General features: G+C 41.4%; 1 protein-coding gene across 2 annotated transcripts in view; it reads right to left on the reverse strand.

The window, feature by feature from the left end:
- SIDT1 (SID1 transmembrane family member 1) overlaps positions 1-14056 on the reverse strand; it is a 95545-nt gene that overhangs the window by 17512 nt on the left and 63977 nt on the right. For both annotated transcript variants that reach the window (XM_077884434.1, XM_077884433.1), the window contains exons 11-17: positions 8313-8384; positions 6827-6972; positions 5888-5961; positions 4826-4892; positions 3077-3150; positions 1715-1838; positions 1388-1505 (exon numbers count right to left, since the gene is read on the reverse strand). In XM_077884434.1, coding sequence (XP_077740560.1) covers positions 1388-1505; positions 1715-1838; positions 3077-3150; positions 4826-4892; positions 5888-5961; positions 6827-6972; positions 8313-8384 — 675 coding nt within the window. The remainder of the gene's footprint in view (positions 1-1387; positions 1506-1714; positions 1839-3076; positions 3151-4825; positions 4893-5887; positions 5962-6826; positions 6973-8312; positions 8385-14056) is intronic.

The raw sequence follows: 14056 nt of genomic DNA on the forward strand, positions 1-14056 counted from the left end.
TGTTGGATGAAAAAAAAGTTACAGAACATAGTGTGATAAGTAAATATCAACTCACTACAAATGTAGTAAAATTATAAAAACAAACAAATATCAAATTTGTTATAGCTGTTGCCTCTGGGGAAGGAGGCAGGGGAATAAGTTTGGAAAGCAGTTCAAAGAACCTCACCTTTATCACAGCATTTTATTTCTTAAAAGGTAGATTTAAGGCAAATATTTTTAAAATGTTGGCATTTGTTCGGCAGGGTGACTCATACTGTTCTCTGTAATTTTTTCTATTAAAAATGTTTCTAATTTAACAAAAATTAAACCTGACGGAGAATTTCTGTGATGTTCTGGGTTCGTGGACAGAGGTTGGAGCACAAATATAAAAATGACCGTTTCTAAAATTTGTATCCTCGCATGTGGAGGTCACTGTTAATTGCCTACTACCAGCATCAGCTCTTCCCTTCCTCCTTCCTGACCGCGGATCAGTACTAACTCAAATATCTTAGCCCCATTTTCAATTCAGAAATGCATGCCTTTCCAGTCTATTTGTTTAAGCAAAGCTAATTCCAACCCCTGGTTCCATGAATGGGTCTCGTTGGTCTAAAGGTAATCTCCCTCTTTTGCTGCCATGATTGCCAACCCATGCTTGAGCCAACCAGCATCTAGGGAATAATTCTGGAATGGGCTCAGGACTATTGTAACTACTGAGATGTGGAATTATATTATTGGGGGGGGGGTTGACAAAGAACTTCCTTTGCTCTTAAATGAAGGCTCCTGGAAACCAGCTTGCTGCAGCCACCAAACATCATGAAGTAGAGACAGGAAGCCAGGACCTGCTGTAGCTACTTTTGTCATCATGAGTTTCCTAAAAGCCTCAGGATAAACATCAGCCTACAGGCTGAGGACAACCCTAGGGATCACAGAGAACTGGACCCAGAGCCACCTGATAAGTCACCTGCAAGCTTTTTATATCTTTGGATTTTCAGAAGGCAAGCCGATAACTGTCCTTATTATTTGGCCCAGTTGGACCAGGCTTTCTATTATTTTCAACCCAAAGCAGTCTAGTTGCTAAGTTAGGCCAAATTATACTAAGGGAACTTACCAGATGTCTGTTGGTGGACATTATCTGCCTTGCTGCCTAACGCTTAGCCCAATGCCCACCTGCAGATCTAACCATGGGATCATCATTCAATGTTGAGGCTTTTCTAGTCTGAAAGGTGGTCAGAGAGAAAAGATGGTACAACATGTGGAAACTAGGCCCTGTGAGGAGGTGCCCTCAAATCACTTTAGCTCACATAACATTTAGCTCACATATCATTTAACTCTTGCATGCATTTGGGGAGGGTCCCAGGACAAGACTCCTATAACTCAAATCTGTGTGATTGATGAAAATTCTAATTACCGAATTGGAAGTTGGAGTAATTAGGGCAGACATGGTAACACGCACTGAGCACTCCTTCCATCATCAATGCGATGCCCATTGCATAGAAAACACCAAAGTGTTTAGGAATCCCATACTCCTGAAAGGGGAGAAAGTGTGGTCAGTGGAGAGACACCAATTGGTGATAGAGGCATAGGATCTGGAAACCCAAGCTTCTGGCCTCCTGTTGTTCATTACACACAATCCAACACCACACCATCAAGCCAGATGTCCCTCCCCTTGGCAGATACTGTTTGGAACCATGACCCTTCCCAGCATCCATGTCTGATTTACCCGCCCTCTCCTCACCATGGCAAAGATGTCCTTGGCTTCCAGGGCTCTGCGATGGAGAATGTCCCGGCGCAAGACTATTAGCAGGAAAAGGAAGCCCAGGAGCACATGGCCCAGGTTACTGAGAATGTTGTTGAAGGCACTGCGGGATGAGAGGGAAACCATGAGAGTGGCCAGGCGATCCCAGAGATCAGAGAAGGAATGAATGAATGTATGAATGAGTACTCTAATCATTCCATGTTTTCTGCCCAGCCCAGCCTTTTCATCAGACTTAAGGACTGGTAAGTCATCAGAGATCATCTTTAACCTTACTCCTTTATTTTAGGATGCCTAGCCTGTGATAATGTGTCTGTTTCTTCTCTGAGATGCCTGACTGGCTTCCCTAACACTTACTCAATCCTCTCTTATCCTGATGGCACTGGCATGAAATGAATCCTGGGAAACAGTTGCTCCAAAGATGGGCAGTTTGGCCAAGAGTTTCAGCTACACTGTCACAGGGAATTCTCATAGATGGACCCTCATAGACAGACCCATGCTATGTGTGTTGATATTCAGCTTTGTAACTGTGAAGTGTCAGGTGGTCATAGCCAGCTGCTTTATTTCAAGAAACTGAGGCTGGTTTAATTCTGGAACAAGAAGCCTGGCTTCCAACTGCCAGGTGAATGCTCTTTCCATTTTTCCATGTTCTGGTGGGTAGAGCATAGCCTTGGAGGCAGCAGGCCAGGTTTAGTCCTGACATCACTAACAGTTGAGGGACTTTCCAAAAGTCCTTCCTTTCGATGCCTTAGCATCTTAATCTGAAGATGGGAGTAAGGATAATGCTATTTATTTAATGAGGTTGTTTAGTGGCTTAACATATGAGCATCTCATGCCCATGGAAGAGTGTCATCACAACTAGGATCTGATATTTTATTTTATTTTATTTTATTTTATTTTATTTTATTTTATTTTATTTTTAAGATTTTATTTATTTATTCACAAGAGACACACACAGAGAGAGAGGCAGAGACACAGGCAGAGGGAGAAGCAGGCTCCATGCGGGGGACCCGACATAGGACCCGATCCCAGGATTCCAGGATCACATCCTGGGCCAAAGTCAGGCTCCAAACCGCTGAGCCACCCAGGGATCCCCTAGGACCTGATATTTTAAAAAACAACCCTGCCCTCTTCTCAGCTGGTTACTCTTAGGAATGTTTCGTGAGGCCCCTATACAGGAATGAGAGGCACATATCTGGTCTCAAAACTTCTTGATTTCATCCCTCTTTACCCTTGACTGGGGTAGTTTTCCATGGCTGTCTTTAGTATTTTTAAAAACGGACATCACATCTCACAGAAAGGAATCTCTAAATGCCTCCTGGGCAGCCAGAGGACCGGGCTCACCTCAGGACACCCAAGGGGTGAGCACAGAGGAAGTTGTAGTAGCAGATATCCTGATTGCCAGTGACATTCGCCACCTGCAAAATCAAGAGTGAGAAGAGGAGATGCAGAGTTTCTCCATCTGTTGAGCTCAGCCTGAAATCACAAAAGACAGGCACTGCACACATTGATTTCCCACATAACCAGTGTTCCTTCTCAGCAGGGACGGGTCATTGTCTGCCACCTTCATATAGCACAGGCTTATTAGAACTGTCATGATATGTTCTATTTTCTAGATGCATTTGGGAGGGTATGGAGCTGTCCCATTCTGTGTGTGGAAGTGATAACCACAGGACAAGGAGACCTGAAGAAGTAAGTGTTCAGTTTATTGCCATCTCTATCATTAAGAACCTTCCTAGACCATAGCACAGCTCTATCTTCCGACAGGGCCCTGAGGTACTCAGAGAATATTGGGATTATAAGCAGTGTGCCCAAACCTTATAAAAGTCCTTGTTCTCATTGCATAGTAAGTATGGAATTGGCTAAATATTGGCTAAATGGTGCCATAAGACCATTGGCCTTCAAACTTGGCTGTATATTAGAATTGCTGGGGGTTTAATTAATATTGATGCCTGGTTCTACTCTCAGAAACTTGGATCTAATTTGGTATAGGATACAGCCTGGACACTGGGATTTAAAAGCTCCCCAGGTGATTTGGATGCACAGTAGTTTGAGAGTCACTGCATTAGAAACACCGTCACCCTTATGCTTTTAAAGTAGGCTTTCTGTATGTAATAAATGCTAGAGAAGGTCATTATGTGATCTGGACCCTAGGGTTCTATGAAGGAGCAATGAGGATTTTCAGGCTGCTTTAATTATCTCAGTTCATTTGTTTTTACTTTATTTTTGTTCTTTTTTAAAAGATTTATTTATTTATTCATGAGAGACACAGAGAGGCAGAGACACAGGCAGAGAAAGAAGCAGGCTCCCCGTGGGGAGCCCGATGCCGGACTCAATCCCTCGACCCGGGATCACGACCTGAACCGAAAGTAGATGCTCAACCGCTGAGCCACCCAGGTGGCCCTATTTTCGTTCTTATTCTATATTTTCTTAATTAATAATATCTTATTAGTTTTGTAAAGCTGTTTTTAGTTTTGCAAAAAAATATTTACCCTCAATAGAGGTACAGGCTAAATTAGACACTAGGTTTCTTTGTTTTGGTCTGGAACTTTATTTATTCTATTCATTACCCCTTGATATCAGAAGTTCAGCCTGGCAAATAACAGATATATTGATAGATATTATGACTGAATAAGCCTAAGGTAATAACTTCAAATTGAGTTAGAATGATACAAGAGGTCCCAGGCCCTTCTGTGATAAAACAATTGGGAGCTAGGTTTAAAGGTCCGTCAAAGGGACACCTGGGTGGCTCAGTGGTTGAGCGTCTGCCTTTGTCTTGGGATGTGATCCTAGGGTGCTAGGATTGAGTCTCGCAACAGGATTCCTAAGGGGAGCCTGCTTCTCCCTCTGCTTATGTCTCTGCCTCTCCCTCTCTGTGTCTCTCATGAATAAATAAATAAAAAAAATTTTTTTTTAAAAAAGGTCCATCAAAAACGAAGCAAAGGAGAAGTCCAACAGGAACTAAAATGGGAAATTAATTACTGGACTGAGCTCAAGTTATATATATATATATATATATATATATATATATATATATATATATGACACCTGCAGTACGAAAGCTGGGGTTCTAGGATTCTGGGCAGCACTTACTGTCTGGTAGGTGATGACCAGCTGGATCACAGGCAGTGCATAAAACACAGCGATGGTGATGATGTTCCTAAGCAGGCAGAAAGAACCGGAAATAGTGATTTCCAAATTAACAATGGAATCTTGGCTCAACTTTTAAAATAGAGTCCTTCTACCCCATAACTCTTTAGTTAATTTGTAAAAGTAATTAGAGACTGATTACACAGTTCCTGTCTCTCCAGCATCCTACTACTGCAATCATTAGTAAACCTAAAAATAACACTTGCTTCTGCTTTACTCAAATTATGGATGAGGTCCATTGCTTTAGGATATTGTCTGATTAAAAGTGATCAGAGTGTAAGTAATGGGAGATGGATCACATGAAGGAGTGTGGCTCTCTCAGAGACCTCTTAGTTCCAAAACTATGGTCCCACTCTGAAATTCCATGGGGCCCCCCCAGGCTCTTGCTTGCCTCAAATATTTGTATCCAAGTAAAAGGGAATCCTTCCAGAGGAAAGGAAGGGCGTGAGCTTGAGGGGAGGGGGGCCTCCTGCCAGGCAGATCAGCACCTCGACTTGGAGAGAGGCTACCTCTGGGTGCTTGACCACCACAAGTCTATTTGTCCCTGGCTGGGGTATCCTCTCTCAGGGTGGTTTCCAGCTCCTCTGAGATGCTGTAGACCCTTAGTCCCTGAAATTACCGGCTCTTCTAAGAGCAAGGCCGGGTGAGAAGATGGAATATCAACATATTAAGAACATAAAGGCTCAAGAAAAAAAAAAAAAAAGAACATAAAGGCTCCAGTTTAGTGTGTCTCATGGAAGGTAGTGACACGTTATTGTTATGTTGTCTTTCTGGAAATGGATTTGGTGTGCTCCCTAAGCATATGGGATTTTACTACCATTCTCATTTTTACTTCATTTGTATTTAATTTAGGGATGGCTGTCTTTTGTAGTTCATTTTTGTTTTTCTTATAGAACGTGACATGAATTATTAAACGGAAACTGGTGCCATAAGTGATTGTGGCTTTTACTAAGAAAACTTTCATTTTACTTAAAGGAACCGTGGTCCTAGTAGTCATCTACTCACCAAAAATAAATCTTATATTTTTTGCTGACAATTCTCCGGTCCTTCCTGGACAGATCTGACAGGTAAAGGAACATCTAGGATACCAAATAAAAGGAGAATGCAAGACTGTACTTGGCTTTTTTTTTTTCCCCCAGAAAATACAAAAGAAAGCTTTACAAAATTTCAATCCAATTCCTCACTTAGGGATTAAAATTATTTAATAAAACTTTTCTTTCCATTTTTTTTCCCCAAGACACCTTAATAAAAATCCAAGTATTTTCTCTGAAATTGTAAGAATTGGCTGATGCGGAAAACCTATGGGGGGTGGGCAGGGTCTCAACTGCTTCTTTTATCTCAGGAATTGGTTTTCAGTTTTCAGAGATGTCTACTCTGTGGTCCTCGAATGATAGGATTGAAACTGGTTACTGGATACAACACAATAAATATATGCTGGAAAGAAACGAGCTTTACTCCTGAGGCCCGGTATGTGCACAACCAAGGACTTTTCCCGGGTATACCCCTAAGCGAATCTTTTCTTCCATCTGCTGGATCCCTTCCTCCTATATGGTCCTCAGTCAGCCACTTCAGACCCTGGGTGTTGCTGCTGTTGTTTTTTAAAGTTTTATTTACTTAGGTAATGTCTACCCCCAACGTGGGGCTTGAACTTACAAAGGGATCAAGAGTCCTATGCTCTTCCGACTGAGCCAGCCAGGTGCCCCCGGGCCCTGAAAACCCCGAGTAAATGCTCTACTCTCCTTGATGATCTCACTTTCTCCCTCTAGAGAGAACTGCTAATTAGCAGGGTATTGCTTTTAGCCTGTAGTTATGTTTGATCTCAAAAGCCCTTAGGGAAGTCCGGTTTCCCTTGAAAGGAAAATAAAATAAAGGAAACTGAGGCTTGCTGGAGGTGTATTTGCTGAACTTTCAGTGCTTGTCAAGAGTATGACCAGGCTGGGGTACCTTGGTCCGGATGACGTTCTTATCACTCTCAATGTCTGGCATGGTGTCGAAGTCACTCTCCTCCACGGAGCTGTCTGTGTCTGACTGGCACGTGTGCCCACCGTCGGAGGAGGACACCTGCCTGCCAGGGCTGGAGCTTGATTCCTCTGAAACAGAGAAAACTCATCTGCCTTCCAAAGCTAGGAAAGACCCATGCAGCCCATTCCTCCTCTCTGCAAAAAGCACAGTGCTGACTCATTCTTGAAAATGTTGTGTTGGTAAAAATGAACTCCTTACCCACAACACATGTTCTTTCTCTCAATTCCTCCTCAATGGACTTCTAATTTTCCCCTTCTCCTATTCATATATTTAAATTGTCTATGTCTAGGGCCAAATACATATCAAGAACATAAAGGCATCTGCTCTGTTAAGTATTTGGATGCAAAAAAATAAGATTATGCTTATATGTCATGTTTCATATTTTAAAATATGAACATAAATATATAAACATATACATGCACAGTTATGTATAGCATCCACCGCATATACGTGTAAGCACACACATATCCAGCAGCTATACATTGCTCGTGGATCAAGTATTAATACAGTGAAATCCCCCACATGCCGTAGCTATGATTACATAATGAGAACAACACTCTCGGGGAGAAGAATCCTTGTGTTCTCGTGAATGTTTCCCAGAGCAGATGGGAATTTGTGCAGCTTGATAAGCACATGAGCTGAGCCTACCTTCCGCTTTATTGCTTCTGTTCAGATAGTTAAAAAAAAAAAAAAAAAAAAAACCCACAACAAACCCAGTTCTTGCAGAGCCAGAAATAAGTAGCCTGCACGAAGCCCACATGCTTCTCCAAGTTGCAGCACACCAGAGCAGGAATAAGGACTCCCAGCCCCTCTGCCCTGACATTTTAAGCGAACCATTCATAGACCCACAGGAATTCTGTCTTTCAGGCCGCACAATGAACACGGGGGGCTGCCGTGTGAATGACTAGGTTCAATTATGAAGTTGGCCAAAATGAGCAACTGTCAGGCTACAGCCATGTTCACCTGCAGCAGAGCCTTAGTCTTCTGATCGCCCTTACTCCACTGAAACCTGAGAATGAAACAGCTCGTCAATCGATGTCGGGCCCCCTGACCTCGACTCTGACACACTGTTCGTGCCCCAGACTCGGGCTGGGTTTGAAGACACCCCCATGGGGACCTTGGGAGTCAATGGCAACCATGGTAGGGCATTCTGCTCACATGTGGCTAGCACAGAAGAACAGGACTGGAGACAGAGCTGGAAGGAGCTTTCCAGATCACCCAACCAATGCATCTTATTAAAAAAAAGAACAAGGAAAAAAAAACAAAAACAAAAAGAAAAACAAGGACAATCTTACATGATGACTGCCTTGCCCACTCTCACAGCCAGTAGGGGCTGGAGGACCCTTTGTAGCCTACTCTCTGGAGAGTTAGGAAATACTTCAATGAATGGACTCATTGTAGGAAATACCTATTGCCCCGTAATTGCTTCCTTCAGGGGTGCTGGCAGCAATGGGACGTGATACCGCCGTATTACCAGAGCCTGTTAAAAAGAAACACAAAGAGGCAATGCTTTATGTCCACTTGCTGGGTAGTTTGAAGCATCAGGCCACATTTTAGGCTTTATTGTTCTTCTTACTCTACTACAAGACGCGCTAGACTTGACCTGCAAGCCAAATCCCGTCTGCCACCTGTTTTTGTACGGCCCTTGAAGTAAGAATGGTTTTCAATTTTTTAAATGGTTGGGGCAAGAAATCGAAAGAATATTTCATGATAAGGTAAAAATGATATGAAACTCAGAGTTCAGTATTCATATCTAAAGTTCTATCGAAACACAGCCACAGTCATTGGGGTACATCTGTGGCTGCCTTTGGCTATAGCGACAGAGTTGAGCAGTTGTGACCGAGACGTCTAATGTATTTGCTCTTTGGCACTTTTTTTTTTCCTTTGGCACTTTTCAGAGAAACCATCTTCTGGTTCCTGCCTGATGGGATTGCAGAATCACAAGAACAAAGGAGCACAGGTCCTGAAATCACTTTGAGGAAGGCCGCCACTGAACAGAAACATAGAGATAAACTTCTCTGATGAAAGCCCTGTAATTTGGAGGTTTTCCTTTTTTTTTTTTTAAGATTCTATTTATGTATTCATGAGAGACACAGAAAGAGAGGCAGAGACACAGTTAGAGGGAGAAGCAGGCCCCATGCGGGGAGCCTGATGTGGGACTCGATCCTGGGACCCCAGGATCACGCCCTGAGCCAAAGGCAGACACGCTCAACTGCTGAGCCACCCAGGGGCCCCAATTTGGGGGTTTTTTAAATAGAATTTAGCAATACCCTGACTATTGGCAGGCTGAGCCCAGATAGAGAGGAAATTACTGCACTCCTTGGAGCAATAAATGATGACAACTGAGCTAAGGATATGGAAAAATATGAGATATTTTGAGATTTCTGGATCTGTTGCCAAATGTTTGTTGGCAGTGAGAGAGAAGCAGAATAAGATAATGCTCCTCAAACTTTTCCATTGAGGTACTCCTTGTAGCAGCACCGGGAGTGAACTCGTTCCTCTGAGTCTGGCGTTGGCATCTGGAACCATGCCACCGCCAGCAGCAGAGAAAAATATCTCCCAACCATCTCCTTGGTTATCAGAAGAGATGCTACCATTGGCTTTGTCCGCCTCTGAGGATGAGGCAGGGCTGAACAAGAAGAGGGGAAACCACGACTAAGTAGGGTTTCTAGGCCATCTCTCGGACTCTGACTTAATGCTACGGTATTTCCAGCAGCCACACTCATCTGGGGAGATGCATGAGAATATTTCTTCACTGCCTCCTGAGTTTGTCAAGGATCCTGGATATTGTCAGGCTGGTGGGAAGTTCGATATGGCCTCTCTCTTCTGAGGTGAGACTGCCTGTAGCACATGCAAGCAAGACACACTGTGAGTTAACTGGTCGGTCTCGTATACTGTTGCAGGGAAATACATGTTCAGTGAAGACACATAACTGAGGATATTCTATAACATCCTCACTGTGAATACATTTCCATTTCTTCATAGAAAATACAGTTCGTTATTACACTCATGCTCCAGGACGTAACACGTAAAATGGAACCAAAGCCTCCAACAGTTCATCATTTGTCACAGCCAACCCTTCTCATCCAGTGCTTAGCCTTCCTCCCACCGGTGGGTAGTGAAAAACATTAAAAAACAATCTTATTTGTGGGCCTTATCTGTTTTTTACCCTTTGTGTGTTCACTTTCTTCATGAAGAAGAAGAATTAAATCCCGAGTTCAAAATATTTAGCCAGGTGATGAAAGACGGCCCCTGGAGACTCAATTTCCTTCTCCTTTTGGTAGCTTAGCCAAGAGTTGGCTCAGCTGGAAGGCCCCAGCAAGGCCTTTGGCTCACACAACATTCCTGGCAGGCAAGGTTGTTCCCAGGCCCTCAGAATGCAGACTCCCTGGCACTGTCCCTAGGCCTGGAGATTCTCTGATATATTTCTTATTACTTCAAGAAAGCAGACATTCCTTGGCCTTTCTTGGGCTCACCCATAAATATGGAACATGGTGTCGATACTGTCTCTGCTCTTCATCCAACTTCAAGGCAGAGAAGTAAGTTATTTTCAGACTTCAAAGTTTGAGATACTATATTTTTGTGTGTGCAATAGTAGTGTCAGATGGAGATGTTGTGTATGATTTGATTGACTCTTTGACCTAGGACAGACTTGGCCATAGTTCCAGCCCAGAGCTTTGCTGCCTTGACTACTAACTATAACAAATTCCAATTACTATTCTCACCACCACTAGTACTGCTACCATAACTCATGTTCCCATTGCTGTTACTACTGCTATGGTTGCTGATGGTATTACTACTACTACTGCTACTACTACTACTATACCCCGCTAGCGTTCACTGAAACTTCAGTGTATGTCAGACACCCTTTTAAGTTCTTTACAAGAATTTACTCTTTTAATTTTTTAACGGCCCTATGAGGTAGGTACTATTATCATCATTTTAAAATAACAAAAGGAAGGCATTGAGAGATTGAGTAATTTGCCCAGAGTCCTCCAGATAGAGAGTGGTTCATTGTATTGGTTTCAGTTAAAACTTTTTTCTTTTCTTTCTTTTTTTTTTTTTTTTTTCTAGAGAGAGAGACAGAGTGTGAGTGTGAGTAGGGGAGGATCAGAAGGAAGAGAGAATCTTAAGCAAGTTTCCTGCCCAGCATGGAGCACAGCATGGGGCTCAATCTCATGACCCTGAGATCATGACCCTGAGCTGAAACCAAGAGTCAGATGTTTAACTAACTGGGCCACCAAGGTGCCCTAAAACTTCTTCTTTTTTTAATATTTAATTTATTTATTTGAGAGAAAGAGAGAGAGAGAGAGAGAGAGAGAGAGAGAGAGAGCATGAGTAGGGTAGTGGTGGGAGGGCAGAGAGAAAGGAGAAACAGCCTCCCTGCTGAGCAGGGAACCTGATGTGGAGCTCAGTCCCAGGACCCAGACATCATGACCTGAGCCGAAGGCAGACCCTATAACTGAGTGAGCCACCCAGGTACCCCCAGAAGTTATCTTCTTAATTGAAAAATAATACAGGGATTTTCCTTCAAAATATGAACAACTGGCAGCAAGGGTATTACTTTTATGGAATGTCCAAGAATATCTTTCAAAAGAGACAAGAAGTATAAGACTTATTTGCATCTCCACTTTAATAAACTGATACTTTAAAGAAGTATCTAAGCACAGCATTTGCTTCTTAGGTTGTCTGCTGCTGCTTGCTGAGGATTCTCTATTGGGTCATGTTAGTATCTTCCTTCCGTCTAGCTCACTGTGAGGAGTCTCACAGAAACCGTGTCGTTGTCTCATCTCAGGTGATGTGGTCTTTTCTATTTTTCTCCTTTCAAGCTTAAGCTCCCTCTTTTTAAAACTTTCTATTCAAGTATAATTAACATACAGTGTTATATTAGTTCCAGGTGTACAACGTGATTCAACAATTCTATACCTTACTCCGTGCTTATCGTAAGTGTACTCTTAATCCCCATCACCCATTTCACCTGTCTCCTCACCTACCTCCCCTCTGGCAACCAGCAGTTTATTTTCTGCATTTAAAACCTGTTTTTTAATTCATCTTTTTTTTTCTTTGTTCATTTTGTTTCTTAAATTCCACACAAGAGTGAAATCATATGATACTTGTCTTTCTCTGACTGACTTATTTCACTTAACATTATACCCTCTAGATCCATCTATGTTGGTGCAAATGGCAAGATTTCATTCTTTTTTATTTATTTATTTATTTAATTTATTTTTTTTTTTCATTTTTTCATGGCTGAGTAATATTCTTTCTTTTTTAAAAAAGATTTATTTATTTTAGAGGGGGAGTGAGAGAGAGAGAGAGACAGAGAGCAGGGGAGAGGGACAGAGGGAGGAAATCCTGCTGAGCATGGAGGTAGACTCAGAGCTCCATCTCACCACCCTGAGATCATGACCTGAGCTGAAACCAAGAGTTGGCCACTTAAAGGAATGAGCAACCTGGGTAATATTCTTTTTTTTTCTAGTAGGAGAATTTATTTTATTATTATTATTATTATTTTTAATAATAAATTTATTTTTTATTGGTGTTCAATTTGCTCCCTGGGTAATATTCTAGTATATATATATATATATATATATATATATATATATATATATATACACACACACACACATATACACACACCACACACACACGTCTTTTTTATCCATCATCTACCTATACACACTTGGGCTGCTTCCATAATTTGGTTATTATAAACAATGCTGCAAGAAACATAGGGGTACATATATCTTTTTGAATTAATGTTTTAATTTTCTTTGGGGATTACATGGCAATTCTATTTTTCAATTTTTTTGATAAACCTCCATACTGTTTTCTACAACAGCTGCACCAGTGTGCATTCCCACCAACAGTGCATGAGTGTTCCTTTTTCTCCAAATCCTTACCAACACTTGTTATTTCTTGCCTTTTTGATTTTAGCCATTCTGACAGGGGTGAGGTGATGTCTCATTGTGGTTTTGATTTGCATTTTCCTGATGAAGAGTGATGTTGAGCATCTTTTCATGTGTCTATTGGCCATTTCTATGTCTTCATTGGAGAAATGTCTGTTCATGTCTTCTGCCCATTTAAAAATTGGATTATTTGGGGTTTTTTGGTGTTGAGTTATATAGATTCTTTTTTTTTTTTTTGAGTTATATAGATTCTTTATATATTTTGGATATAATCCCGTATTGAATAAATCATTTGCAAATGTCTTCTCCCATTCAGTAAGTTGTCTTTTTGTTTTGTTGTTTTGTTGGTGGTTTCCTTCGGTGTGCAGAAACTTTTTATTTTGATGTAGTCCCAATAGTTTGTTTTTGCTTTTGTTTCTCTTCCCTGAGGAGACATATCTAATGTCACTCAGGCTGATGTCAAAGAGATTACTGCCTATGTTTTCTTCTAGAAATTTTATGGTTTTAGGTCTAACATTTAGTCTTTAATGTATTTTGAGTTTACTTTTGTATATGGTATAAGACAGTGGTCTGGTTTCATTCTTTTGCACGTAGTTGTCCAGTTTTCCCAACACCATTTGTTGAAGAGACTGTCTTTTTCCCATTGCATATTCTTGACTCCTTTGCTATAGATTAATTGACTATAAAACGTGGGCTTATTTCTGGGCTTTCTATCCTGTTCCATTGATCTATGTGTCTATTTTTGTGCCAGTACCATACTATTTTGATTACTACAGCTTTGTAGTATATCTTGAAATCTAGGATTGATACCTCCAGTTTTGTCATCTTTTTCAAGACTACTTTTTATTCGGGGTCTCTTGTGGTTCCATATAAATTTTAGGATTATTTGTTCTAGTTCTGTGGAAAAAAGCTGCATCTTGATAGGGATTAAACCTGTAGTTTTAAGGTCTTTTTAACTGTTAACCTATGTCCTCTTATAAAGGTGTAATTAAAAAAAATATCAAATGTGTAAATAGTAAGGGAAGAATGACACTAAAATCAACCCAGAATTTTTGGCATTTTGGGGTTACTGAGAAGCCCTCTGCTATGAGAAGTAGAAGTGCGCATAGGAAAATGCTTGAGGCTGAGTGAAGTAAGTCAGTCGGAGAAGGACAAACATTATATGTTCTCATTCATTTGGGGAATATAAATAATAGTGAAAGGGAATATAAGGGAAGGGAGAAGAAATGGGTGGGAAATATCA

The sequence above is a fragment of the Canis aureus genome, chromosome 35 (genome assembly GCF_053574225.1).
Source record: "Canis aureus isolate CA01 chromosome 35, VMU_Caureus_v.1.0, whole genome shotgun sequence".
In the NCBI taxonomy this organism is placed as follows: domain Eukaryota; kingdom Metazoa; phylum Chordata; class Mammalia; order Carnivora; family Canidae; genus Canis; species Canis aureus.